Source organism: Ustilago hordei (genome assembly GCF_900519145.1).
Source record: "Ustilago hordei strain Uho2 genome assembly, contig: UHO2_contig_21, whole genome shotgun sequence".
In the NCBI taxonomy this organism is placed as follows: domain Eukaryota; kingdom Fungi; phylum Basidiomycota; class Ustilaginomycetes; order Ustilaginales; family Ustilaginaceae; genus Ustilago; species Ustilago hordei.
Window position 1 is genome coordinate 98,381 of NW_024545274.1, and position 24,857 is coordinate 123,237.

At 50.2% G+C, this 24,857-nt stretch overlaps 10 protein-coding genes across 10 annotated transcripts; 7 read left to right on the plus strand and 3 right to left on the minus strand.

Annotated features, from left to right (window-relative positions):
* Positions 1 to 783: 783 nt before the first annotated feature.
* UHO2_06777 (uncharacterized protein) lies at positions 784 to 2,148 on the plus strand (the record flags this gene model as incomplete). Its single annotated transcript, XM_041557815.1, has 2 exons — positions 784 to 1,376; positions 1,515 to 2,148. 2 exons carry the CDS (start codon positions 784 to 786, stop codon positions 2,146 to 2,148), a joined length of 1,227 nt encoding a protein of 408 aa, XP_041413749.1.
* A 751-nt stretch (positions 2,149 to 2,899) lies between these two features.
* Positions 2,900 to 3,838, plus strand: UHO2_06778 (uncharacterized protein; the record flags this gene model as incomplete). Its single annotated transcript, XM_041557816.1, has 2 exons — positions 2,900 to 3,329; positions 3,486 to 3,838. 2 exons carry the CDS (start codon positions 2,900 to 2,902, stop codon positions 3,836 to 3,838), a joined length of 783 nt encoding a protein of 260 aa, XP_041413750.1.
* A 470-nt stretch (positions 3,839 to 4,308) lies between these two features.
* Positions 4,309 to 4,887, plus strand: UHO2_06779 (uncharacterized protein; the record flags this gene model as incomplete). Its single annotated transcript, XM_041557817.1, has 4 exons — positions 4,309 to 4,324; positions 4,478 to 4,543; positions 4,611 to 4,803; positions 4,827 to 4,887. The coding sequence occupies 4 exons, from the start codon at positions 4,309 to 4,311 to the stop codon at positions 4,885 to 4,887; spliced, it is 336 nt and encodes a 111-aa protein (XP_041413751.1).
* A 1,838-nt stretch (positions 4,888 to 6,725) lies between these two features.
* Positions 6,726 to 8,234, minus strand: UHO2_06780 (uncharacterized protein; the record flags this gene model as incomplete). The annotated part of the gene is made up of 1 exon (XM_041557818.1): positions 6,726 to 8,234. The coding sequence occupies one exon, from the start codon at positions 8,232 to 8,234 to the stop codon at positions 6,726 to 6,728; it is 1,509 nt and encodes a 502-aa protein (XP_041413752.1).
* Positions 8,235 to 9,007: 773 nt separating this feature from the next.
* On the plus strand, positions 9,008 to 10,957 carry UHO2_06781 (related to ABC transporter family members; the record flags this gene model as incomplete). Its single annotated transcript, XM_041557819.1, has 1 exon — positions 9,008 to 10,957. One exon carries the CDS (start codon positions 9,008 to 9,010, stop codon positions 10,955 to 10,957), a length of 1,950 nt encoding a protein of 649 aa, XP_041413753.1.
* Positions 10,958 to 11,073: 116 nt separating this feature from the next.
* UHO2_06782 (putative actin interacting protein 1) lies at positions 11,074 to 12,948 on the minus strand (the record flags this gene model as incomplete). Its single annotated transcript, XM_041557820.1, has 1 exon — positions 11,074 to 12,948. The coding sequence occupies one exon, from the start codon at positions 12,946 to 12,948 to the stop codon at positions 11,074 to 11,076; it is 1,875 nt and encodes a 624-aa protein (XP_041413754.1).
* Positions 12,949 to 13,840: 892 nt separating this feature from the next.
* Positions 13,841 to 19,447, plus strand: UHO2_06783 (uncharacterized protein; the record flags this gene model as incomplete). The annotated part of the gene is made up of 2 exons (XM_041557821.1): positions 13,841 to 14,005; positions 14,096 to 19,447. 2 exons carry the CDS (start codon positions 13,841 to 13,843, stop codon positions 19,445 to 19,447), a joined length of 5,517 nt encoding a protein of 1,838 aa, XP_041413755.1.
* Positions 19,448 to 19,913: 466 nt separating this feature from the next.
* Positions 19,914 to 20,654, plus strand: UHO2_06784 (uncharacterized protein; the record flags this gene model as incomplete). The annotated part of the gene is made up of 1 exon (XM_041557822.1): positions 19,914 to 20,654. The coding sequence occupies one exon, from the start codon at positions 19,914 to 19,916 to the stop codon at positions 20,652 to 20,654; it is 741 nt and encodes a 246-aa protein (XP_041413756.1).
* Positions 20,655 to 20,702: 48 nt separating this feature from the next.
* On the minus strand, positions 20,703 to 22,334 carry UHO2_06785 (uncharacterized protein; the record flags this gene model as incomplete). The annotated part of the gene is made up of 1 exon (XM_041557823.1): positions 20,703 to 22,334. The coding sequence occupies one exon, from the start codon at positions 22,332 to 22,334 to the stop codon at positions 20,703 to 20,705; it is 1,632 nt and encodes a 543-aa protein (XP_041413757.1).
* Positions 22,335 to 23,085: 751 nt separating this feature from the next.
* On the plus strand, positions 23,086 to 24,262 carry UHO2_06786 (uncharacterized protein; the record flags this gene model as incomplete). Its single annotated transcript, XM_041557824.1, has 6 exons — positions 23,086 to 23,598; positions 23,665 to 23,734; positions 23,771 to 23,858; positions 23,985 to 24,045; positions 24,123 to 24,200; positions 24,236 to 24,262. The coding sequence occupies 6 exons, from the start codon at positions 23,086 to 23,088 to the stop codon at positions 24,260 to 24,262; spliced, it is 837 nt and encodes a 278-aa protein (XP_041413758.1).
* Positions 24,263 to 24,857: the final 595 nt, after the last annotated feature.

Below are 24,857 nucleotides of genomic sequence, written 5' to 3' on the forward strand. Positions count from 1 at the left end.
ATGTGCGTCGATGGAGGTGGGCAGCAAGTTGGATATGATGTACAAGTTCCGCCAGAATCAGGCAAAACAGACACAAGAGAACAGAAGCAACCCAACCTCCAAATGCGGGGCAATTCGAAATGCGTGTGGAACCGATCCCGATCCCGATCCCGATCCCGATCCCGATCCCGATCCCGATCCCGATCCCGATCCCGATCCCGATCCCGATCTGCTCTACTCTGCCTCAATCACCGATATCGCTGAAGGAGGTCGATGGAGTAACCGACGTTTTCGACAGGTTGACCCTGACAGAACGGCCAACAAGTTTTCCCACGTTAATAAGCCTTCGTCGGGTTCTCCGTCGGGCAGTCTCCGACGAGGCGGTGGACTGCTGAAATTGGTGATCCAATGATGATGCTGAAGAGCAACGCAACGTCGACCAGATCGGAGATCAGACAGAGCCAATCTAATGAGGTGGCAGATTTGACTGGAGATCAAGGATAACCAATCTCGCCAGAGATTGGGGACAACAAAGTCTCACTCATTGTTAGGCTGGATCATTAAGCATAGCAACTCCCACATCTGGCATGTGCCACTCACTTGTATATATATCTCACAGAGAGCACTAGGCTCTTGCTGCATTCCTTTAGTCAATTGAGTATATTTGTTTCTGTCTAAAACTAGCAGTGACATTGTACTTAGACTCTACCTGATCACCAGTATCAGGACCAAAATGACTTCAGTTTCTAACAGGTTATGAGCCCAAAACCCAGCCCTACCTCATCCTCAAACTCACCTTCAACAATGTCTGAGATAGACTACTTGACATATGACAACTTTGTCGACTCCATGCAGGATCTCCTTCCACACCTGCCAATGATAGTCCAAAACTGCTTCAACTGGGTTATGACCAATGAAGTCTATGGCATGCCAAATGCCCCAAAGACCAGTCGACTCCTGAAGTATGTGATGGATGATGATGACAAAGAGCAGGTAGTCTCACCATTGTCCATCATGATTGAATGTATTGGTATCCTCTACAAAGCAATGCACAATCTTGGCCCATTTGCCAACCAAACCAAGCTAGGTAGAGCAATGCAAACCAGAGTGACTCTCTTCCTAGTGAATGAGGAGTGGGATGTGACTCACATCCTTGATCTCAAGATCGAGGGTCTGATCAAACATGCATGCCTCCCCATTAAGGTTGAGAGCCCTATGTTGGGTCAGAGCAACACCCTGGCCTTCAAAATGAGCAACTCCAATCGCTGTCTGAATGGCCATGAAGCTACACCATGTCCTACCCCTGAACTCAGTGCAATCACAAATCACCATCTAAAGGTGCTTTCTGGTCTAAACAATAAGATGAAATGGGAGGAACAGGACCTACTGGACCCCAGGTCAGTCTCAGTGCATGCATGGCAACACAAGATGCTCACAATGCTGTCAGTCATTCCATTTGCATGAAACATTCTTGACTGAAAGGCAATGACTTTCAAAGATGCCAACTCCATGCTCAGTTCCATCATCATGCATAGTTTCTCAAACAAGTTACATACTGAGTACTTTGCAGAGCATGGAAATCAACCAATGCTGATTGCTGTAGATCTGTTTGAGTGGGCAATAAATAAGTGCACAGTACACTCCACTGCCAAGGAGTATGAGCTTCTCACAGCCACCTATGACTTGCATTGGGACCAAGTTGGAAGCAGAGCATATGACTTCCTTACTAAATGGGAAGCTCATGTATCCAAATTGCATGCCTACTTGAAGGTCCCCTGGACTCCAGATCACCATTACTGGACACTCAAGCATGCACTACCTTCAGACAGAAATGTGCTATTTAACTCAGTGTCTGTCCTGCATGAGAAACTTCATGGGAAGGAGCAAACAGCTGAAAGTGTAGCTAACATACTTTGTGAATGCTATGAACTTGCAGCCAAAAGCACCCCTGTACACCTTCCTCCCATGACTGAAGCATTGGAACTGATCACATTGCATGCTGCCATGCTCATCAATTGCTGGGCCTGTGGTGAACTCAGTCACACTGCCAATCATTGCCCAGACAATGCCACTCATGCCAAGTGGAAACAAGGAAAGATTAAAATGTCTCCTAAGGGTCATGCCAATGCATGTGTCATACTACCTCTCAAAGACACCCAGGAGGACTAGGATATGGTGCTGGTCTTGGCATTCACCACAGAAGTCAAGCTGGCACCCATTGACCTTCCACCCCAGTTTGTGCCATTCATGTTCGATTCTGGGGTGTCCTGTGTCATGGTAAACTTGTCTCAGCTTGGAAAGGGTTGGCAGGACATGGACACATCTGTGAACATCACCACAGCCAATGGAGGAGGACTTGTTGCCACCAAGATGGGGGGGAACTGTTAGCCTCCTGAGCTTCAGCCCCCAACTGCACCAATGGGAGCAAATGACATATCAAAACTGTCTGTTGGTTCCCAACCTTGTGACCAACCTCATTGGTACCAAGTCTGTCACACATGCATGAGGCAGAGTGACCTTTGAGAATGAGCTTGTCACAATTCAGGATAAGCATGGACATGCAATTTGAGTGCCAACAGGCCAGGATGGTTACCCCACTGCTGCTATGATCATATGGAATGACAATATGCCTGAGCCAGCCATCTCCCTAGCTTTTGCTGCAACAACAACAGTAACTAACATGGAGCATCCCCACAGGTTCAGCAGCAAGGCAAGCATCTAGCACCAAAGATTGGGGCATGCCAGTCACAATGTGATCCTATGGACAAGAGTGGCTACTACCCTCCATGACATACCCTTGACCCCAGCAATCCTTCCTGGCAACCTGTGTGACATCTGCACATGAAGTAAGGCAATCACATGGACTATTGCTCATCCTTGGCAGGTCAGTGAACTGCTTGAATTGGTGTCGATGGATGTCATGGGTCCACTGCATGGTGCCACTCAGTATTCATATGTGCTCATCATTCATGATGCTCATTCTGGTATGATTTGGGTGCAAGGGCTAGCACACAAAGGAGCTGCATCTCAGGAAGCAGCTTGGTGGTTGTCCAAAATTCATGTTGCCAAGAATCAGAGACCATCTGAGGTGACCCTGGATCATGGAATCAAAGAGATCCAGGTGGACCAGGGTGAACTTTGGTCTGCCACCTTCTGTGAGCTGTGTTCTTTGATGGGCATGAAGATCTCCACCTCACCCACTCAACAACACACTGACAATGCATTTGCTGAATGGGCAATCCAGACGATCCAGAAGATTGCCTGGAGCCTTATCTATGACTCAGGTATGGATGAACAATGGTGGCCACATGCCATACTCCAGGCAGCATTCATCCACAATCGACTTGCAGGTATGACACATGGAAGCATTACACCCCTCAAACTCTTCTTCAGTCATCACCCTGAGCTATGCCACATCTGACAGTTCAGGTGTGTAGCCTATGTCATACTTCGAGGAAGCACATGCTCAACATGGTTGTGAAACCACCTGATGGTTAGTAAACACCTTCAGCCATGCACTCTTCAGGGCACATATTTGGGTTTCTCAGACAAACCATGTGTGGTCAAAGGCCACAAGGTCTGGCTTCCAGAGCTTGACCATGTGGTTGTTGCAAAAGACATTCAATTCTTGGAACTTGAGCAGCTGGGTGTGGATCCTCATCCTTTCCACAGGTGTGTCCTTGCTGGCGATCATGAGCTTTTACACTCCTACACCTGGTTCCCTCAGGATGAAGTGACAGATGAAACAGAAGCAGATGATGTGACTCACTCATTGCTACCAATGTACTCTTGTCAGTGTACCATCGATTCCAATTCAAGCCCTTCAGATGTCTCAAGTTTCAGCCATGAATGGGACTGAATGATGGTGGACATTGAGGAGGCTGGTGAGATCATTATGGACATAGATGCAATTGCTGCTGACCTTGGAGCAGAGCTCGATGCAGTGCAGCCCGAAAGGGGGAATACAATACTAGGTCTGCCACATGCTGAGGCTCATGAGAATGTGTCCCTGCTTGACACACTGCAGAGTGATGTGACAGCAGATGTGTATGATGGCATCTCTGTACTTGACTTCACCCACACAGAGTCACTGGATCCATCAAACACACTCAGATACATGGCTTTCACTACAATGTGCTCACTCACACCAAACCCTGACACCCAGATACCTGTGGTCAGCAGCCACCATCTGGATTGCATGGCTTTTGCAGCTACAGTAATGGATGGTACAGCATTGATTGCTAGTGGTCAACAATTTTGAAGTGCTGATGGCATCCTGCTGGAACCATTGTCCCTCAATGAAGCTAAAGTGTGCAATGATTGGCCAAAATGGTGAGAGGCAATGGTGAGTGAAATGGATAGCATGCATAAGATGAATGTTTTTGACCTGGTGGATGTACCAGCAGATGGCAGACTCATTGGCATTCACTGGGTATACAAGCTCAAGCTTGACACCCAATGCTGCACCACACAATACAAAGTGCACTTGGTTGCACAGGGATATGCTCAGCACCAGGGGCTAGACTACAACCAGACTTTCAGTCTGGTAATTTGCCTACAGATGGTATGAATCCTACTTGCTGTTGCTTGTTGTTACAGGCTGCATGCCATTCAACTCGATGTCAATACAGTGTTCTTGAATGGAAAGATTGACAAGGATGTGTACATATGGATCCTGCCAACATTTAAAACAGAAGTGACTGAGAACAAGTGCTACAGGCTGAAGAAGGCTCTCTATGGGCTCAAACAGGCTGGAAGATTGTGGCATGCAGCACTTGGTGAGCAACTTCAAGCATTTGGTTTCAAGCACTGCTGGGCTGAACTGTGTGTATACATGCATGGTTCAGACAATGTGATGGTACTGCTCACAGTCTATGTCAACAACCTCCTAGTCATCAGGGCAACTGAATCACATGTCAAATCCACAAGGCAGCAGCTTGCAAGCACCTTCAGTATCACAGACCAAGGCAATGTGTCACACATCATCAGTTTGAATGTGGATTACAATAGAGAGGCCTGCATGCTATCAATAAATCATAGTGGATATATTGAGGGAATACTAATGAAGTTTGGAATGGACAGAGCCTGGGCAGCATCAACACCAGCTACTGAGGCCATCAATACTCTTGGACCATGAGAAGGCAACTCAGCTAGTACTGAAGAAATCTGTCACTATGCATCACTTGTGGGATCATTATTGTGGATTGCTCAAGGCAGCTGACCTGATATTGCATTTGCTGTCAGCCACTGTGCCTGGTTCATCATGAACCCTTCCAGTGAGCACCTCACCACTGCTAAGTGCATACTATGATACCTCAAGGGAACAATAGGAATCAGCCTCTCAGCAGGAACACACACTGGTGGGCAAACACTTGCTGGATGGGCTGATAGTGACTGGGCAGGATCATGCAGTTGCAGAAGGTTGACATCAGGGTATGCCTTCATTGTCGACAGATTAGTGTGCAGTTGGTCTTCACACCTCCAACCAACAGTAGCAAATAGCTGAGTAGAAGCTGAATATGTAGCTCTAGTGGGAGCCACTAGAGAATTACTATGGACATTGATGTTTTTACATGAGCTACAACAGCAAGCACCACAGATGACTGGAATCCACATAAGTGCTGGGACTACAATTACCCACTTGCAAGATGGTGAGCTAGCTTTCAATCGAGATGTTCTGGTCCTATACAGCAATTTGTCAGGAGTGTGTGCCATTGCAAGCAACCCTCAACACTTCAAGAGGACAAAGCACATTGATATCACTCACTTCTTCCTGTGAGATGAAGTTGCAAGTCAGCAACTTATGATTGCTCCAGTCCAGAGTTGCAAGAACATTGCCAATATATTGACAAAGCCACTCATGATGCTGACACTCATGCACATACAGGAGCTATTCAGTCTGACAGTGTCAAAGGAGCCCACTGGATCGAGAGGGGGTGCTGAAATTGGTGATCCAATGATGATGCTGAAGAGCGACACAACATCAACCAGATCAGAGATCAGACAGAGCCAATCTAATGAGGTGGCAGATTTGACTGGAGATCAAGGATAACTGATCTTGCCAGAGATTGGTGACAACAAAGTCCCACTCATTGTCAGACTGGATCATTAAGCATAGCAACTCCCACATCTGGCATGTGCCACTCACTTGTATATATATCTCACAGAGAGCACTAGGCTCTTGCTGCATTCCTTTAGTCAATTAAGTATATTTGTTTCTGTCTAAAACTAGCAGTGACATCGTACTTAGACTCTACCCGATCGCCAGTATCGGGACCGAAACGACTTCAGTTTCTAACATGGACAAGTCTCTCCTTCAAAAGCTAAGCTCTGGTCGGCACTTTTGGTGAGGGTGGCAAACTCGCTCAAGAGAAAAGGGTCTCCTTCAAGGGGCTCTCGTGCTCTGCCTCTCATGCTTCGGTCGTTGCTTGCTATCTTTGTGTTGGTGTCAAGATGTATATAGATAGTCCTCAAGTCAGTTAGTTTGCCCTGATCACGCAATACAACCGTGTCCTGCCAAAAAGAGTCCACTATCACTTGAACAATCGCATTACACTTTGTTCAATCAAGAGAGCAATCCGATGGTATTCCGAACAGACATACATCCCAAACAACAACAACAACAACAACAACAACAACAACACCACCACCAACAACAAACAATGCAGAGAGCAAAGAGTGAGAAGAAGCAAAGCAAGCAATCTCGCTGCTACTCGCCTTGCAAACAAAGACGACAGGAGCGCTCCTTACTGTCCGAAAAGGTAAACAAAGCTACCTCTAGGACGCTCTGTAATGGGCATCAATTCGTACCGCAATGCTTCCAACTGAACAAAGAAGCCACTGCGAATGAAGGGCGAGCAGAAAAGTGGTACGACGGAAAGGAAGAATGCGTGAAGCATCAACACGGATAACCACGTTGGGATCTGTTCGTTCAGATGAGGATAGGTGCGTTTGAACCAAGCCGCAGCGACGGTGGCGAAGCCGTTTAAGAGGAAAAAGAGGAAGTTTTCACCATTGGCAAAGCCAAGCGTGAAATAGGTAATGTGTTCATGGAAGAGACCAGACATGGCGAAAGTTAGGATTGCTGCCGCTGCTTTGGGTAGGAAAGGTGATTTCTTTGCCGGTGTGCCAGCAGCAAGGTTGCCGTTAGCTTTGATAGCAGTGCGCTTTCGTAGTTCCCAATCAGCCTTGCCGTTGGAAATGTGAGAGAGCGATTTCAGAGCTCTAGCCGCCCCAGCACCATGATCGTTCGAGGTGGAGCAAGACGAGTGGTAATGTTGGTCTTCACCTGAAGTGTGACCTACGTCGGTTTCAGACATACCGTCCATGTGCGAGAAGCGTTTCTTAGCAGCCGCTGCTTCAGCTTTCCTTGTTGGGATCAATGTTTTCTTCTTTCGACCGCCAAAGATGACTCGGTGGAAGACAGCGGCGATGGCTCGATTCCAGTGACTCCAGAAGAGACGAATGTTGGTGGTACCCAAAGGATTTTCAAACATATCTGCCATCTCGACGTTGATAAGGATGCCAAGTGCCTTGAGCAAACCATCACCAAAGAGAGCCAAAGCCATCAGAATGCAGATACCGAGCATGTCGCAGTAAAAATGGTAAGCCAACTGACTCATCTTCCTAGTCAACTCGTAAGGCGGAATAAAGTAAAGAGTTCCGAACATGGCAACGGCTTCGACGGCGACCCGAGGCATTCCCTTGAGGTTTTCCATCCGTGCGTTTCGTTGGTAACCTTGCTCGGCAGTACGTTCTGCGATCTCGTCGAGTTCCTTGGGGAAAGTCCAAAGTTGAGCAAAGAAGCGAACAAAAGACCAACTGCTTACTTGATGGTAAGTACGGATATGGAAGATATCCCAAACCAGCAAGCAAGAACGGAAACCAAGTGCGGGACGCCAGAAATCAAGAAGCATCACTCCCGATCGACCTGTAACCAAAGGCCAGGCGAGAAGCGAGACAATGAGGCTCACCATGGAAACCCATTTTCCCACCCGAGACTTGACTGCGACCTTGTGGTAGAGCAGGTAAGCAACGATGGAAGAAGCGACGAGGAAGCCCAACATGCGAACCGCGATCAAGCCAGCCGTGTAGAGCGGGTAAGGTGGAATGTCATATTCGACCACCTTGTAGCCTAGTTTGCGAAAAGTGTCCAGCACGGGGTCCGAAGGGAGAAGCTTGAATCCCAGTTTCGAGTAGGTGCTTTTGCCAGCTAGAGAGGCGAAAAAGGCGGATGTCCTGTCTTGTAGCGACATCATGGCGGCAACAATGTCGTAGGAAACGGTCGATGTCCGCACGATTTGGATGATCATCGCCAGACTTATATATAAAGCAAACACAAAGGCAGATTCCAGTGGACAGCAGCCACAAGAACGCAAGCAACTTGTCCACAAAAAGCGCAATCCATGAATGCCCTCTCGTCATTCCAAGTGGCGACCACTTTGGCTCCCAGCCTATCAAGTCACTCGCTTCAAACAGGTCCGTCCATCTTTCAAGCGTGAAAGCTGGGCTGAAACCGTCTCGCTTGGAGCCAATTGCAGATGACCTCTCTCCCAGTCATCTCTTCAGCTCGCATTTCCCCGCTTATGTCTCGCTTAGCTCTTCGAAGCGTCATAGCATTCGTGCCTGGCCACATTCCTTTCGCCGGAATACAAGGCTTACCCTGGCAGCTCACAAGACAGGATCCCAACAAGGCCTCCGAGCGGCAGGTGGTAACTTGTGATAGTGGTAGCCACCGGATCCATGGTGACACGAGGATCAACTCTCTGTAGGTGGATGCACAGATCGGGTGATTGCTTTTCCCCGATCAACACCAGAACACCAGATCGCAGATCTGAAATCTCACCTGTTGGTATCGGGCAGATGGTTGAAGCGTTTCGATTGCCGATTTGGTTGCCGATTTGGTTGCCGATTTGGTTGCCGATTTGGTTGCCGAGAACTTCCAACGTCAAAAGCTCCTCCTTGGACACGATCTCAACCGCGTTCTTGCAATCCACAGGAACACCGTCACATCATAGGCTCGACCAAGATGCGCTCAATACCGGCTTCACTACGAGTTGGATCTGGTACAATCTCACCAACGAGCATCTCCACGACCCTCCCTGCCTCCACCCTCATCCGCATCTTGCCCTCCAACACCCGCTTCTCCTCCACCAACACTCGATCACCACGACCACGACCACCCCTCCTCAAGCTCTGCAACGCACATCTAAAAACACTCCCCTCTACCCGCACTTTAGACTGGACCATCAACGATCACGCCGCAGAGGAATGCTGGGCGATCATCGCGCCAGCCTCCGAACAAGGTGGCTGCGTGCGTCGTGAACTTGTCGATATCCTTTCCGCTCGTATTCCTCCTCGCCTTTCTCCTTGCAATCTCCGACACCCACCCGCTCATCCATTTCTTTTACATCCATCGCAACCAGATGCACCTCCCCGCGCTGCAAGTCAGCTGATCAAGCTTGTTTCCTTCGCAACCAAGATCCGCCGGCCATCTTGTGGGTCTGGCGAATCTACCAACTACTTGGCGCGCTATGGTGCGATTCGCGATCAAGATCGAACTACCTTGTATGAGAGATTGATGGATTCCTTGGATTGTCCTCTGGGGTTGGTTGCACGCCAGAGGTTTCTGCCGGATCCATTTGCAACTGCTTCCACCGAGGAGGTGGCGTTGTTCAAGTACAAGTCCTGCTGGGAGAGAGAAAAGGCGTTGGACAAGGCAAAGGAGGCGGATAGGATGATTAGAAAGATGGCACCACTTTTGCTTATTACAGATGAGTTGCTTGATAGTCCTGTCATTGCGCTTTCCAATGGACAAACCAGGCGGGCGAGGATTTTGAGTAGTTTGATTGTAGGCGCAGAGGTGGTTGTGTTGGAAGAACCTTTTTCGGGAATCGATGCGGATACGAGGCTCAAGTTGAGTGAGTTGTTTAGGCAATTGCATGCTGCTAGGAGTCCAAGGTTGGTTTTGGTGCTGAGAGAGCAGGATGCCATTCCGGATCTTGTAACGCATGTTCTGAGAGTGAATGATCAAGGCGAGATTACTTACCTCGGTCCCCGTAACAACACCTGCGAACCGAGTCGAGCGGAGAAGGCGGGAGCAAAGCAACCAGGTCCAACCCAAATCCGCAACAACGCTGCACTCAACATTGGGAGAGGAAACACCTCTCTCCCCGCCATCATATCCCTTTCCTCTGTGTCGATCCAGTACGGCCAAAAGGTGATCCTTGACAATGTCTCTCTAAACATACATCCCTCAACGCGACTCATCCTAGCCGGAGACAACGGGTCCGGGAAAACCACTCTTCTGGCCCTCCTCCTCGGTGACCATGCGAAATCATTCTCCTTCCCCTCCGCCTCTCTATCCCTCTTCTCGCACGCACGAGACCATCCTTCGAACGCGCGCAGCCTACTTAATCGACGTACAGGCCATCTTTCACCCGAGCTGTTCAACGCATTCCCGCGCAAAGCGCTCTCAACAGGAGGCCTTACTGTCGGACAAGTGGTCGCATCTGGTTTCGAAAATCTTTTCTCTCCCCGCAAGTATACCCAATCGCAAAAAGAAAGAGTTGACGCTCTCCTCCACCTATTCGCTGATCTCATCAAACCCACTCGAGATGCAACAGTCTCATCGCAGACCGAGCAAGTGCAAGAATGCTCGGCTAGACCGTTTAACGAATTGACTCATTCCTCTCAAGCACTCGTTCTATTTCTGAGAGCTGTAGTTGCAAATCCGCAGCTGTTAGTTCTCGATGAACCTTTCCAAGGAATGGACAAGTATCAGGTTGAACGCATTCGTCGGTTTATTGATGAACCGGAAAACTTGCCCATTGGTGCAACACCCGAGCTTGTCGCTGAGGATCTGAGAGAAAGGAGACAAATGGCAATAGTTCTGGTGAGCCATTACCAATCCGAATGGCCTCTTACTTTCGGCTCCCTGTTGCGTCTCAATGAAGGTCGTGTTGTAGAGCAGATCTGAGCTCACCTGCGCTTGCAATCTCGACTTGATCGCACATCACAGCTGCTTGCCAACAGACACTATATGTGCAAGATGTATAGACACTTGTACCTCAATGCATTAAAATAGAGACAGGGTTAAGCATCTTGGTCAAGTTGAAGAGCCCAAATGCGTAGGGCAGCATCAGCACCAGCACTAGCGACGGTATCATGGCCTAGCCAAGCAACAGCCTGTACACCATTCGCATGGGCGTTTTTAATTGCGATATTCTTGGCTGGTTTCTTTACGCTCCAAACGTACACATGTGTATCCAGACTTGCCGAGACTGCGTGGGTGCCGTCGGGGGAGAATTTGATATCGTTGATCCTAGCAGAGTGGAAAACCCAGTGTGCGATCTTGAGGGATTTGCTGTCGAGATCGTAAACCTGGATTTTACCGTTGCATTCTCCAGCAGCGAGCAGAGAGAGTTGTCCGTCAAAGCAGAGCGCGGTGACGGCTGAACGGTTGTTGCTGAACACATGCGTCTCTTTGAGTTCGTAGGAGCAGGAGCAGGAGCAGGAGCAGGAGCAGGAGCAGGAGGAAGAGAGGGTGTAGAGGTGCACTTTTCCGTCTTCGGCACCGATAGCGACGAGGGAGGCATCGGCGGAAATGGCGGCCGAGGATGGGCTGTAGGTGGTGCGGTGGTTGCTTTTGGTGATGCCGTTGGAGATGATATCGATTCCGTTGGCGCCAGCTATGACGACGGTGCCGCTGGTTGAGGCGGCTGATCCTTTGGGCTGGCTTGAGAGCGAGACGGCTGTGTTGGAAGTGTACTTGTTTTCAGTGGGCGAGATCTTGCGTACAGAATCGTCCATACTGACAATAAATGCGCCATCGTGAGTCGTGTGTACACCTAACACTGCCGCACTTGTCCCCTCGGCGCCTGTAACACGCTTACACACCCCATCAGCCGTCCAAGTCAAAACCCTTCCGTCGTAAGTACCGCCGACCAAAATCTTTCCATCTTCGGCTACATCCAGTGATCGCACGCCGAAACTCTTGCAAGCTCCGTACAACTTGTTCACCTTGCCGCCCTCTTCAATCACATTAAGATCACCACTGAAGCTGAGCGAGACAATACGATCTCCAGCCCAAACAATCCCCACCTGCTGATCATCCACCTTCTGACTGCTCTGTCCGTTGAAATCGTGCCAAGCTTTCACCTTCTCGCCTGCAATATCCCACACCTTGACAAAGCCATCCGCACCAGCAGTAGCGATCTTCTTGCTATCCGGTGAAAAGTCCACGGCGAAGATCGTGCCTGTATGTCCACCTGATGCTTTGGCGGAAAGCTCGACGAGAGTGTCACCTGTCTTGCCGTCATAGAGCAAGACCTTGCTGTCCGAACCAACGGAAACAAAGTGCTCGCCATTCGGCGCATAGGCCACATCCTGCACGAAACGAGAGTGAGTGTTGATCGTCTTGTTGTACTTGTACGGTGCTCCGTGGTAGAGGACGAGATTGTTGTCATCACCAGCAGTGACAGCGCGGAAAGGACGATCTTTTCGAATCGCAACCGCGTTGATCTGTCGACTGTGACCCGTCACCTCACCTACACTCGAACCTGTATCAAAGCTGAATGCGTGTCCAAAACGTTCCCTTCCATCACCGACGGCAATGATACGCTTCGACTCGCCATCCCATGCCAGATCGTTGATGCGACCAGCAATGACTTTGACTTGACTCTTGATGATCTGTTCCTCTCCGACCAAGTCCCATACTCGAACGTTGCCGGCTTGGTCAGCAGAGGCACAGTAGTAGCCGGTTGGCGAGATGCGTGCTACAGTCGTCGGCTGAGTGTGCTGCGAGTAAGCGAGAGCAGGTTTGCAAGCGTCGCTAATCGATCGAACAAAGACGGTACGGTTTTGGCAGTAGACGACTTTTTCGCCCTTGGGATCAGCAGAGATCTTGGTCGATTGTCCTCGAACCGTGGCAGGATTGCCCGCGTATACGCTTTTCAGTGTCGCCGACATGGTTCTAGCAGGGATGAGGGGTCGTGATGGTGGTGATGATGGTGGTGGTGGTGACGATGATGAGGGCAATGACAGGCACAGCTCCTGAAAGCGTGAGTGCTTACAGTGGAAGAAAGTGCAACACAAACGGGTCCGTGCGAGGAATTTTCAGTAGATGTGAGATCGTATCCTTTCCACAAGTCAATTAAAAAAAATCGCGAATCGATGCTCAATTGTCCTCTCGAGAAAGCGTGGGAGTGACCGCCATTTCCATTGTTCTTGAGCCAGCCATCACCACTTGTCGCCACCATTTCATCGGTCTTTTTGCTCTCTCTTCGGGACTCAACCAACGAGTTGAAGGTGAAGCTTGGTCCTCATCTGAACCATGCCGAAAGGTGGCTCTACCGAGGTCCGCAATAAAGTGCCTCGAGTCGATCTTCGAACACACCTGCGTTTGGCCAGGTCTGTTCAGGCCGCGACGCATGTCCATGATCTCTGCGGGTATCGTCTTCGCTCTCGTTCGTCATCCTAACCTATGGCTTTGGGGGGCGTGAGAATGAGTGACACAAATGAGAGATAAATCTTGGAAATGAAATGTTGCCTCAAAACAACTGCCTTCCCAGTTTCATGTTGCCAGACCCACACTTAATTTGGTGGTGGTGTCTGCTGCCCTCACATCGAAGCACATCATAGTGTCCAAGAGCAATAATTGAGCTGGGCGCATACACCTTCTGCCTGGCCTTGTGTATCTCTCCCACCCTCTCTGAGCTTGTGCATTGCTGCTCAATCTTTGTCTTCTTTCCACCACCAACTCGAACACCGCTTCCATAGTATCAAACCGATTCAACTATATCGACAAGCATCATCACTTACTACACACGTAGCGGCTAGCTAGCTGGACCGCATTGCAATCATGCGAACCCTCTACTTCTTCGCTATGGCCTACATCCTCATGGCCGCCGTAGCCTGTCAGCCTCTTCGAGAAGCTAAAGCTGAGCTCGAAGTCAGCAGAAAGGCTTATCGCAAGCCTCGTCAACCTCCCAAACTGCCCAGACCCGCCACTCCTAAGGTCAAACGTGTAAGCACCCTCTCAACGCTCTTAAATCACTGTACTCCGTGGACGTCTTGCTGAACCATCGTTCCACCTCGCTGGTCTTTTCTTCAATAGAGAATCAAGATTGTTTCGGAATTTTTATCCCACTTCACTAACCGTGAACGTGCTGCATCAGTAGCAGCTCAAACCGATATCAAACCTCAAGAGTTCACCGCCTATACTCGATTCCAGCAGAGCCCAACAGCCAAGTTCGACGGAATTGCCAATCCTGCTCGCCCTGAATCTTTGTTCAAGCCCAGAAAGAAGCCTTTCCGCTTCGGTGGTGACGAAGGTGGTTATGTTGCTGATGTCGATCATGCTGGTCATAACGCAAAGCTCAACAACAGACCTCCTTTGTCTACCAAGCTTGGCATTGGAGCAGACGCTTCTGGTGCTCGAGTTGAAGAAGATCGCCTTCGTCTATCCGCACAAGTTAAAGCGATAGCACATGCCAAACGTAATACTGCGACCAAACGTGCTGTGATCATGAACGTGGTCTTATTAATCACGTCTGGGCTGATGCTTTTGTTTAGGAGTAAGGTAGCTAACGCGGGCGATGCTAACAATCAAGCCATGGCACACGCTTCAGAGAGTCAACAAGCCGCGATGCAGCAAGCTGCTGCCGAAAGCGCTGCTCTTCGGGCTTCTGGCTCTGGTGGCAGCAAAATTCAGCTTCGAAGTCTATCCTCTGAGGACGTGGCAGCTCACGATGCTTCTGTCCGAACCTCCCAACCGAAAGATGATAGGTCGCTACCCAAGCAGTCCGTTGTTCCGATCATCAAGTCCGAGAAAGCTGCTGACAAGGAAGATCAGTCCAAGACACTTACAAAACGATTCAATCCCCTCGAGATCATTGAGAATGCACTTCAAAAGTACACCCAAGATAGTCGACGTCTTGTTGGTCCCGTTGTTGCATGTATCGTGAGCATTCTCGGTCTGATTGGCGCAGTCGTCTACTACGAGACGAAGAGTCAGAAGCCCGGTAAAGATCATTATGGCAACAACACTGAGCGGGCTGAACCTACACCTTCACCACCGGCGCTACGCCTGAAGGATGTTGACAACCGAGACGACTCGGCTTTCATTCAAATTTCGAAGGACGAAAAACTGCATCACACCGAGCTTCGAAAGCGCTGGGACCCAGTCGCTGCCATGATAGACTGTTGGCATGGAAGAGTCGAAGACAGTGGCCGCGTTGCAGTTGCTGTAATGGAGAATGCTCCTTCAGGTCCAAGATTGCTACTCGTCAAATTGTTCACAGGTGCCGCTGCTCTTCTTGGTGTCTCTGGTGCTATAATTTGGTATGGCTATAGACGTCAATCTGACTCGACGCCCAAGCCTCAAGAGTCGAAGCAGCCAGAGACAGCTTCTGTCCCTGCACCCAATCGACAGCTCTTTGCCGAAGTCCGCCATACGATGCTCAAGAAGCGCTCTCTTGACGTCGAGCCGGCTGCTCACGTTGACCTTCTATCCGTCGAGCAAGGTAGACCTGCCCTGTTGAAACGCGAAGTCACCAACGAGAAGATCAAACGGCTTTTGGTGCGAGGCAAGAAGGCCTACGAACTGGCTCCACGAGCATTGCAGGCCGCCGAAGCTGGAGCTGCCAGCGACGTGCCAGTATCTGAAGCCGGCCATGTCGCCCCTGGAATAGCATCCAAGCTCGATTCTACCAGAGCTGGTCTTTTTAAAGAATCGCCCGCGTTGCACAACCTGCCTAGTCACTTGCAAGTCAGCAAGTCTACCGCGGATGCATCGGAAAGCCTACGTATCCAGAAGCCGTTGGTGCCCTTGGGATTGGAACATTATCAGACACCTCCATCCCCATCTATCCCCTCGCCTGCGATTGATCGCGTAGAGGCCTTGGAAGAAGCACACACCGGCAAACAAACAGCTATCGCTATTGCACTCATAGCCTCTTTATTTGAAACCTTTAGCGTTCTTGCCTGGCAATATCTTCGTCACCCCCATGATGAGCACACTCCATTTTATCACCCCCATGATGAGAACAGTCGATTTCATCTCTGGAAGCATCCTACGACGGTCAACAAACGAAGGTCTCTGCGCAGAGGTGACGAACATCTCGAAACTCTGCAGCTCAAAGATGGACACCTTGTCAAGCGGGCAATCGGCGCTATGGAGGTAGAAGGTCCAGCCGAGGAGACTCTCAGGCTGCTCGATGGTGCGGAGAGAGAAATGGAAAGACTTAGGTTTAGGAACGAGCTGCAACGGAGGCGGAGGCGAGAAGCCTTTCGAAAGGCACTTCGATCTAAGCGAATCTTAGGTGGCGGCATCTTTGCTACTTTGTCTCTTGCGTCCTTGGCCACGCTTCACCAGAAGCTGGACGCAGCTAGAAAGCGAGAGCAAGCTGCGAAAAGCAAAGCTCGAGGGGCCACCATCTATCCGGTACGAGGGACTCCTCACAAGCGTGACATAAAATCTGTTGTGGTCGAACGTTTCGGCGGAGAAGGCGCTCGATTGCTCGACCATCCTGTGGGAGCCGAGTTTCCAAGAACCGATGTGGCAGTTAGACGGCATCCAGCGTTCTCGCCACGATATCGCAACATTGTGATTGGCTCAGCCATCACGCTCGCTGCTGCGATCCAAGGAACTTTCTTATGGTTGGCAATTCGAGCGCTGAAGAAGCAAACGCCATCCCAGAGAGCTGCGAAACAGCAAGCAGAAGAAGAAAGACTACAGGCCGGATTCAAACGCTCACGTCGGCCAGGTCAATTGTCGAAGCGCATGATCTCGCGCGCTGCGATCAGCCTCATGGTTCAAGACTTCAAGAGCTTGGCCAACAAGGCACCGCTGACACCAGCCGAAAAGCTTGCCAGGGCAAAGAGGCTGCGCAAGTATGCTCGGGTCGGAGCAGGCCTTGCAGCGGTCAAAGGCGTCGAGTCCTTCGTCGTTTATGAGGTTCTCAAAAGCTACAAGGAGAACAAGCGAGTTAAGCAGCAGCTGCAAGAGATCAAACAGCAGCAGCAGCAGCAGCAGACTTCTGGCTATGTTGTCAACTCCTACTATGCGCCGAGTCACATTCTCTCCAAAAGGTTTAAGATCTACCCTGTCGAACCACACGTACTAGCCCATACCCAGGAGAATGCAGGCCCCCGGACAAACGAGGTCTGGAGGGAGGACCTGTTCCTCCGTTTCATAGACTGGAAATGGACCCGCCGTGTCGCGAAGGTAGGAGAAGTCGTAGCCTTCTTGGGCACTGCCATTGGCCTTACTTATGCCGAGGAGGCGCTCGAGAAAAAGCTCTCCGGCAAGAAGGAAGACCCGAACGACGGTGCTTCTGTTGGCTCCTCCCACAAACGTGATCTGTCGTCGCAGGCACAAAAGGAGGAGTCTCATGAGCTTGCCAAGCGGGAGCCTGCTCGTGATGGCCTTGTCGAGGCTGGCATACCGAAGACGGTGCCACACAACCCTGCCTCAGGTCGTCAGGCCGAGTTTTCTCAAGCTGCTTCTTCAACCCGTCTCTGCTCTAAGAACCCGGTGAACAGACTCAAGCTCGAGAAGACCAAGTCGGCGGTTGATCTGGTTACGGAGCGATCCGAAGGACGACACAATCTGAGGAAGCGTTCGATGTCTCCAACAAACGACGGTGTACCAGCGGGAGCACGCTCACGTCAGCCAGGTCAATTGTCGAAGCGCATGATCTCGCGCGCTGCGATCAGCCTCATGGTTCAAGACTTCAAGAGCTTGGCCAACAAGGCACCGCTGACACCAGCCGAAAAGCTTGCCAGGGCAAAGAGGCTGCGCAAGTATGCTCGGGTCGGAGCAGGCCTTGCAGCGGTCAAAGGCGTCGAGTCCTTCGTCGTTTATGAGGTTCTCAAAAGCTACAAGGAGAACAAGCGAGTTAAGCAGCAGCTGCAAGAGATCAAACAGCAGCAGCAGCAGCAGCAGACTTCTGGCTATGTTGTCAACTCCTACTATGCGCCGAGTCACATTCTCTCCAAAAGGTTTAAGATCTACCCTGTCGAACCACACGTACTAGCCCATACCCAGGAGAATGCAGGCCCCCTGACAAACGAGGTCTGGAGGGAGGACCTGTTCCTCCGTTTCATAGACTGGAAATGGACCCGCCGTGTCGCGAAGGTAGGAGAAGTCGTAGCCTTCTTGGGCACTGCCATTGGCCTTTTTTATGCCGAGGATGCGCTCGTGAAAAAGCTCTCCGGCAAGAAGGAAGACCCGAACGACGGTGCTTCTGTTGGCTCCTCCCACAAACGTGATCTGTCGTCGCAGGCACAAAAGGAGGAGTCTCATGAGCTTGCCAAGCGGGAGCCTGCTCGTGATGTCGTCGTCGAGGCTGCGCCGAGTGACATCCTCTCGAAAAGGGCTATCATCCGCCCTGTCGGCGCAGCTGAAATAACGGCTGCGGAGGAGCATGCAGGCAACCCACTATACGAGGCCTGGAAGCAGAAAACGATCTACCGTCTCAAGATAGCCGGCTATGTAGTAGCAGCATTCGTAAGCGCCGTGGCCGCTGCCTTTGGCTTAAGATATATCGCTCGCAAGCTCGAAGGCAAGAAGGAAAACCCGAACGACGGTGCTGTTGTTGATCCCTTCCACAAACGTGATCTGTCGTCGCAGGCACAAAAGGAGGAGTCTCATGAGCTTGCCAAGCGGGAGCCTGCTCGTGATGGCCTTGTCGAGGCTGACTTACCGAAGACGGCGCAGGTGAACTGGCTCAAGCTCGAAAAGACCAAGTCGGCGGTTGATCTGGTTACGGAGCGATCCGAAGGACGACACAATCTGAGGAAGCGTTCGATGCCTCCAGCAAGCGATGGTGTACCAGCGGGAGCAGCCTTGATACGGATCTTGCGTCAAGTTGCCATTGGATCTCGACAAAAAGGTCTTATCAATCCCGATCCGCACCAGTTTCAGTCCTCGTCGGACGACTCGAAATCTCGTAACAAACACACAGCCTCTGCAGTGCCGTTGTTTCTGATCGCTGAAGTTGCCAAGAGTTCCGCCTGGCGGGAAAAGATCCGCAAGCTCCAGCGAAAGTATGCAGAAGACGCAGATGACGATAAGCGGCAGGAGTACCACAGCAGCCACCATGGATCGTTGATGAAGCGCATGGAGCAGTCATACCTCTCTGGCGTTTTTCTTGCTACTTTGGCAGCCATGACAGGTCACAAGGCCAAGGACGACGTTGATCAGCATGCTCCATCAAACGCTGTTGCAGGTCAGAGACGAGAGCAGCAGCAATCGCTTAATAAGCGTTCCACCTCATCAGGCTCGAAACTGTATGTTTCATTTTTCGGTGGATTCCTCTTACTGAAAGGCATTAATGCTGCCGAAGCTATCAAGGAGCATAATCGGAAAAACAAGCATGATGAAAGCCCGTATTATTCGACTTATCCTGCTCCTCGACCTCTCTATCAAAACACACCTCGTTCTGAGTACACACAATCTTTCTGATATTTCTTCACTACACACACTTGTTCTCATATCTTGCACTTTCTTTCTTCTTCGAGCTGATGGCCGCTGTTTGTGACATGGTGCGATTTCTGTTGGCTTGTTTCTGTTCTGTGCAGCGAGAATACTGTTGAGCAATGCACAGTCAGGAGTAATAAAGCAAGCGGCGGTGACACGTATCACTGCCTGCCCTTGTCGAATGAGATAGGGGTCGTTGTTGGTGGGAGCTGACGGATGGCGACGGTGAGCCAAGTTGGCGGACGTGTCAGGGAGTAAGTAACGCGGTCATGTGATTTTACTGTTCGGACGGGAAGGCGATCTCGGGCGGAGACAGCTGTCAAATTTGGCGGCATCGCAAACTCGCCCGAGAATCCGAATCGCAGATCGATATCTCCAACCGAGCGTCTTTTGCTATCTCTGTTCTTCTCCACCACCACTACCATCCTCTACTTGCGACTCATCTTCTGCCATGCCAACCGGGACGTTGCGATCGGAAGTGGCGATCTACGTGGTAAACCCGAACAGTTGCGCGCTTATAACCAGCGCGCTTTCCGTCAGCCTCTCGCCCCACACGCCTCCAGGTTGCAGCTCGCACTTCATAACCGGACCACCCTCGGCACCGGTGAGCATTCAAACACTCCCCGAATCGATCGCATCTGCTTCGGAAACTTTCGCATCTCTCGTAGCTTGTTCGGCTAACGGCGAACTGGCTCTGCATCCTGCTGATGCGTTTTTAGTGGCCTGCTTCTCCGATCACCCGCTAGTGGGGATGTTGCGTTCTGCTGCGCCGGGTAAACCAGCAATGCATTTGTTGGAAGCAGCACTTCTGCACGCCCTTTGTGTAGGGCGCAAATTCGGTATCTTGACCACGGGAAAGAGTGTTGTTCCCGATGTAGAAGCCGGAGTGAGCAGGGTGTTGGGGGGAAATAGCGATAGATATGTCGCAACCGTGGCGACTGGACTGGGCGTGGTCGAACTGAAAGATGGATGTAGGGAAAAAGTGGAGGGGAGGATTAAGCAAGGGGCGAAAGAGTTGGTTGGCAAGGGGGCAGATGTGGTCATTTTGGGCTGTGCTGGCATGACTGGGATGGAAGCAGTCGTGCAAGAAGCGTGTAAAGAGATAGGGGTAGAGGCAATCAAGGTGGTTGATGGCGCTCTGGCTGGGATGCAACTGCTTGCTGGATTAGCGAGGCTCAAGTATCTTTCGTAACACACTCTACACCGTTGCAATGAAACATGTTTAATACCAAGAAAGCGGTTATGCATTAGTGATCGATTGAGGGAACCAAAACATGCCTTCAGGATCCAATCTGCTTTTCAACCGCTTAAGTCTCTCCACTCCCACCCCGTAGTACTCCTTACCCCAATCTTTGAGTCGGCTATCGACGTAGTTGACGTAGGAAGCCCACTCGACCCCTTTCGCAGTGGCACTTTGCTTGGCGGTATCCACCAATTCATCAAACGCCTTATACACCTCTTGCTGTGCTTTTTTCTTGTCGTTGGAAGGGAAACCGTAGGAGTAGAATTGATACAGAAATCCAGCCTTCCTCGCATTGAAAACCGCCTCGCCCGTCACTCTTTCCGCTTGGGAGGAAGGGTAGGAAAGTGGACCTAGAAAGTCGAGTTGTATCGTGTTGCCCGTTGCTTGTAGACCAGCGTAGTTATCCAGTTTGGCTACGAGGGCAAGGGCAGAGGTGTAGGTGTAGGTGGGAATGGGGGGTTGGATTAGAGATTTTGCATAGAATTGTTCGTGGTCGCTTTCTGGGCTACGGTGATTGATGTCGAGTGAGCCCATAATGTCCTCTAAGGCTTTGGCCCACTTAGTAAACGGTTTAATAGATACTTGCGTGGGTGATATTCCAGCGAGAGTGTGAAAGCGAGCGATGATAGAATCGTGGTGTGAGCGGGACGAGTGGAGATGTTGACCGTAAAGTTGGCATGCGTTGTTGTTGAAATCACCAGCTCTTTTGCCCGCTAGGAGTAGTCTTCCTCCCAAGTCCGGCTCCAGTCCTGTAAGTGGCGTAGGAGAGAGAGTAAGGGTCTGCAGTGCGATGATTGCTTTAGCGCAATCTTCATTGCTCCTATAGCTATACACATAGTTGAGAACTTGACTTGGTGCGGTTTCGAGAGAAAAGGTGAATTGTGTAACAATCCCAAACTGGTTCGCCCCGCCTCCTCTCAAACCCCACCACAATTCACGCTCCTCCTCCCCCTTACTATCCTTATTAACCACCCTAACCACACCCTGAGCATCCACGATCCGCATCTCGGTTATTCTATCCAACAAGAAACCCCATGCTCGGGTTGTAAAGCCAAATCCACCTCCAAGTGCATGTCCTCCAATACCTACCATTGGGCACAAACCATGGGGTAGCGCAAATCCGGCTTCATCGAGGGTAAGAGCGAGAGTGCCCAGTCGTACGCCAGTTCCCACCGAGACTTGTTTTTTCTCATGGTCGATGCGAATCTTGGATAGATGGGAGAGGTCGATGATTACAGAGCCGTCCGATCCACCAAGTGAATAGGATGTGTACGAATGACCGCCTGATCGAGGCGAAAGCTTATAAGAGCCATGATGGGAAGATGTGCAGCGGATAATGGAGGTGAGTTGAGCTTCGGTGCTGGGAAGGGCGATGAGGAGGGGTGAGTATGGGAAGAGGGGGTTATAGGATAATGAGAGGCCACGAAAGGTGGGGGAGGACGGGTATGAGATTTGTGGAGAGCCAGGGATGTTGGAGAGGCATGATTGGAGCTGGTGGAGAGAGGTGGTGTTTGTGTCCCGAGGCAGGAGAAGTGTCGAGTCGAAGGAGGTCAGGGGGAAGGCAGAGATGAAGGATACTGTTGCGAATAGTGCCATGAGGAGAAAGGGTAGGGATGGCTGAACGAACATTTTTGTTGTTCGCCATGCAGTGGTTGGGGGTATAAGCGAGGGGTATGCGAAGGAGGAGGTAGGAGGGTGTTATATGCTTCTTCCTAACCCCATCTTCCCAACCCCATCTTCCCAACCCCATCTTCGTGGGGCTCCTTGAGAGCGGTGGGAAAGGAGCTTTCTGTCCCACACAGCCCACCGAAAGACAACCCCACTCCTCCTCCTCATTATTCATTGCTGCAATCGACCGCTCGACCAACAGCTGCTCTCAATGACACTTCTCAACCAGTTGAAGATAGGTCGGCATTCCAATCAGACTTAAAACGTTTACCCGAGACGCCGACACGGCGAGGTCGTGAATAAAGAAGATACAGTAAAAACGCATGACTGCTTAGTCATGCGTTTTCCGCAAACCTCGCTCCATGTCGCCACCTGTCAACTTCCACCAATGCTCAATGCCACCCACCAACACTATCCATCCCACTCAATAACAGCACGCAGCCACACATGCCACATCACCCATTCACATGCACAGAGACCGATGTAGAAGCATATATAGTTCATGATATCACCTTGTACTTAGCCTCATGTTTATAATAACGATTTTGACTGCTTGCTATCTTGAATCAGCTGTGTTTCTCAACAGATTAAGAGTCTGAACGCCCTAACTGATTGAGCCCTGCCCCACTTTGCCACACTGTCTGACCCATATCCTTGCCTGCCCCCACTGCCCGAAGAAAGGGCTCACCTCCACCAGATTCATCAAACCAACATGCCTCCATGCATCTGTGACTCCAACGCTGAGAGCAGCAACCTATCTGACAGACTGCCCCCTACTGCACCATGCAAGCAAATACTGATTGACACAGAAACTCCCACATGCTACAACTCCAACAATGATGACAACAATGAAGGAGATGAAATGCACTACGACATCGACACTATCTCAAATCTCAACCCCAAAGTGCTTAAGGGCATGCTTATTGGGCTCACCAAGCACAACAAGGCAAAGGACACTGATGCATACAAGAAACCTTCACACTGCTCCAATTTCCACCAAAGACTTTCACACACCCATGATGCCCTCAAGGAGGCTCCAAAACTTACAACCAAGAATTGGTATGCCTGGAACCCCCAATTCAGAGGCATCCTATCCAACTGGCCAGCAGCCATGAAGCACCTCGATGGCATTGTGGCTCCTGGAGACAAAAAGCATGATCACACCCTCAACAGCGAGTTATGCACTATCCTCCAAAGCAGTGCCCAACTTGCTGGAAATGACAATGTAAACTACCTTTTTGTATGACCCACCAACTCAGAGCCATGGAGCCTATACAACCTCTATGGCCAGCTGAAGAAAGATCTCACAAAGATGGAGAAAATTGCTGAGTCAACCTTACTTAACAAAGTTGGGAAGATCTGTATGTTCCAGGCAGACATCTGTAAACTCATTGCAGACATCAACAAACACTGGGCCAAGGCAGAATCAATGGGCCATGCACTCCCAGAAATCTTAAAAATCAAGACACTCATCAACCAGGCCAAGTATGTCACCCCATACCATCACTGTGTCATCACACTTGAGGATATGGGAATGGCATCAGACTATGAGATACTTTGTGCTGCATTATGCAAAAGATAGGACAGCATGACTGCTTGGACAGATCATAGGACTGGTAATGCCAAGATAGCCCAAGTGAACCTAGCCAGCAGACAGGTCCAAAACAAGGAGGTATACTGCCAAGGCAAACCTGGGCCTGATGGAGTTTGATGTTGCTACCACTGCAACACTGAGAACCACATATCCAGGTATTGCCTGAAGAAGACCCAAGAAGGAACATCCACAATGGGTCCTACCTCAACCCAAACACCAGCATAGGACAACTGGTGTGCCATCGCATCTGCTTACCATATCTCCCTAGATCACCAATCCACCAGTTGGATTATAGACTCAGGAGCCACCAATCATGTTATGAACAATAAATCAAATCTCATCTCCTCTACTCCCTGCACCAGTTATGTGAAGACTGCCAGTGGAATGAGAATTCATATCATAGCAATTGGACAAGTCATGCTAAATATGAACAGCTATGAAGTATCATTAAACAATGTACTCTACATTCTGGACTCAAATGCAAACTTGATATTGGTAAAAGCATTAATGAATGATGGTGCATGGTGTCAGGGGTCTCGCGCCTGAAAACCAGGTCGGTCTGTCGAGATACTCGGTGACTATCAAACTGTGTGACAGCTATTGTCTCAGTGTCGGTCTCGATGAGCTAGTTGCTCAGCAACTATCAAGTTGCACAATGACAGCAGGTGGCGTTCATTGTATATACTATTGTAGGTTTTGGCTGACCTCTGTGGACACTCTGTTCAGGGGTAGCTCAGCACAATCAATATCAATGCATAGGTTATGATGACACCAAGGTCTGGTGTGAGTGTTGCTGATGATGAGGTTGATGGTGTTGGTGATAAGGTTGGTGAATGTCGATGATAATGATGTTGATGGTGTTGGTGATGAGGTTGGTGGCATCAACACGA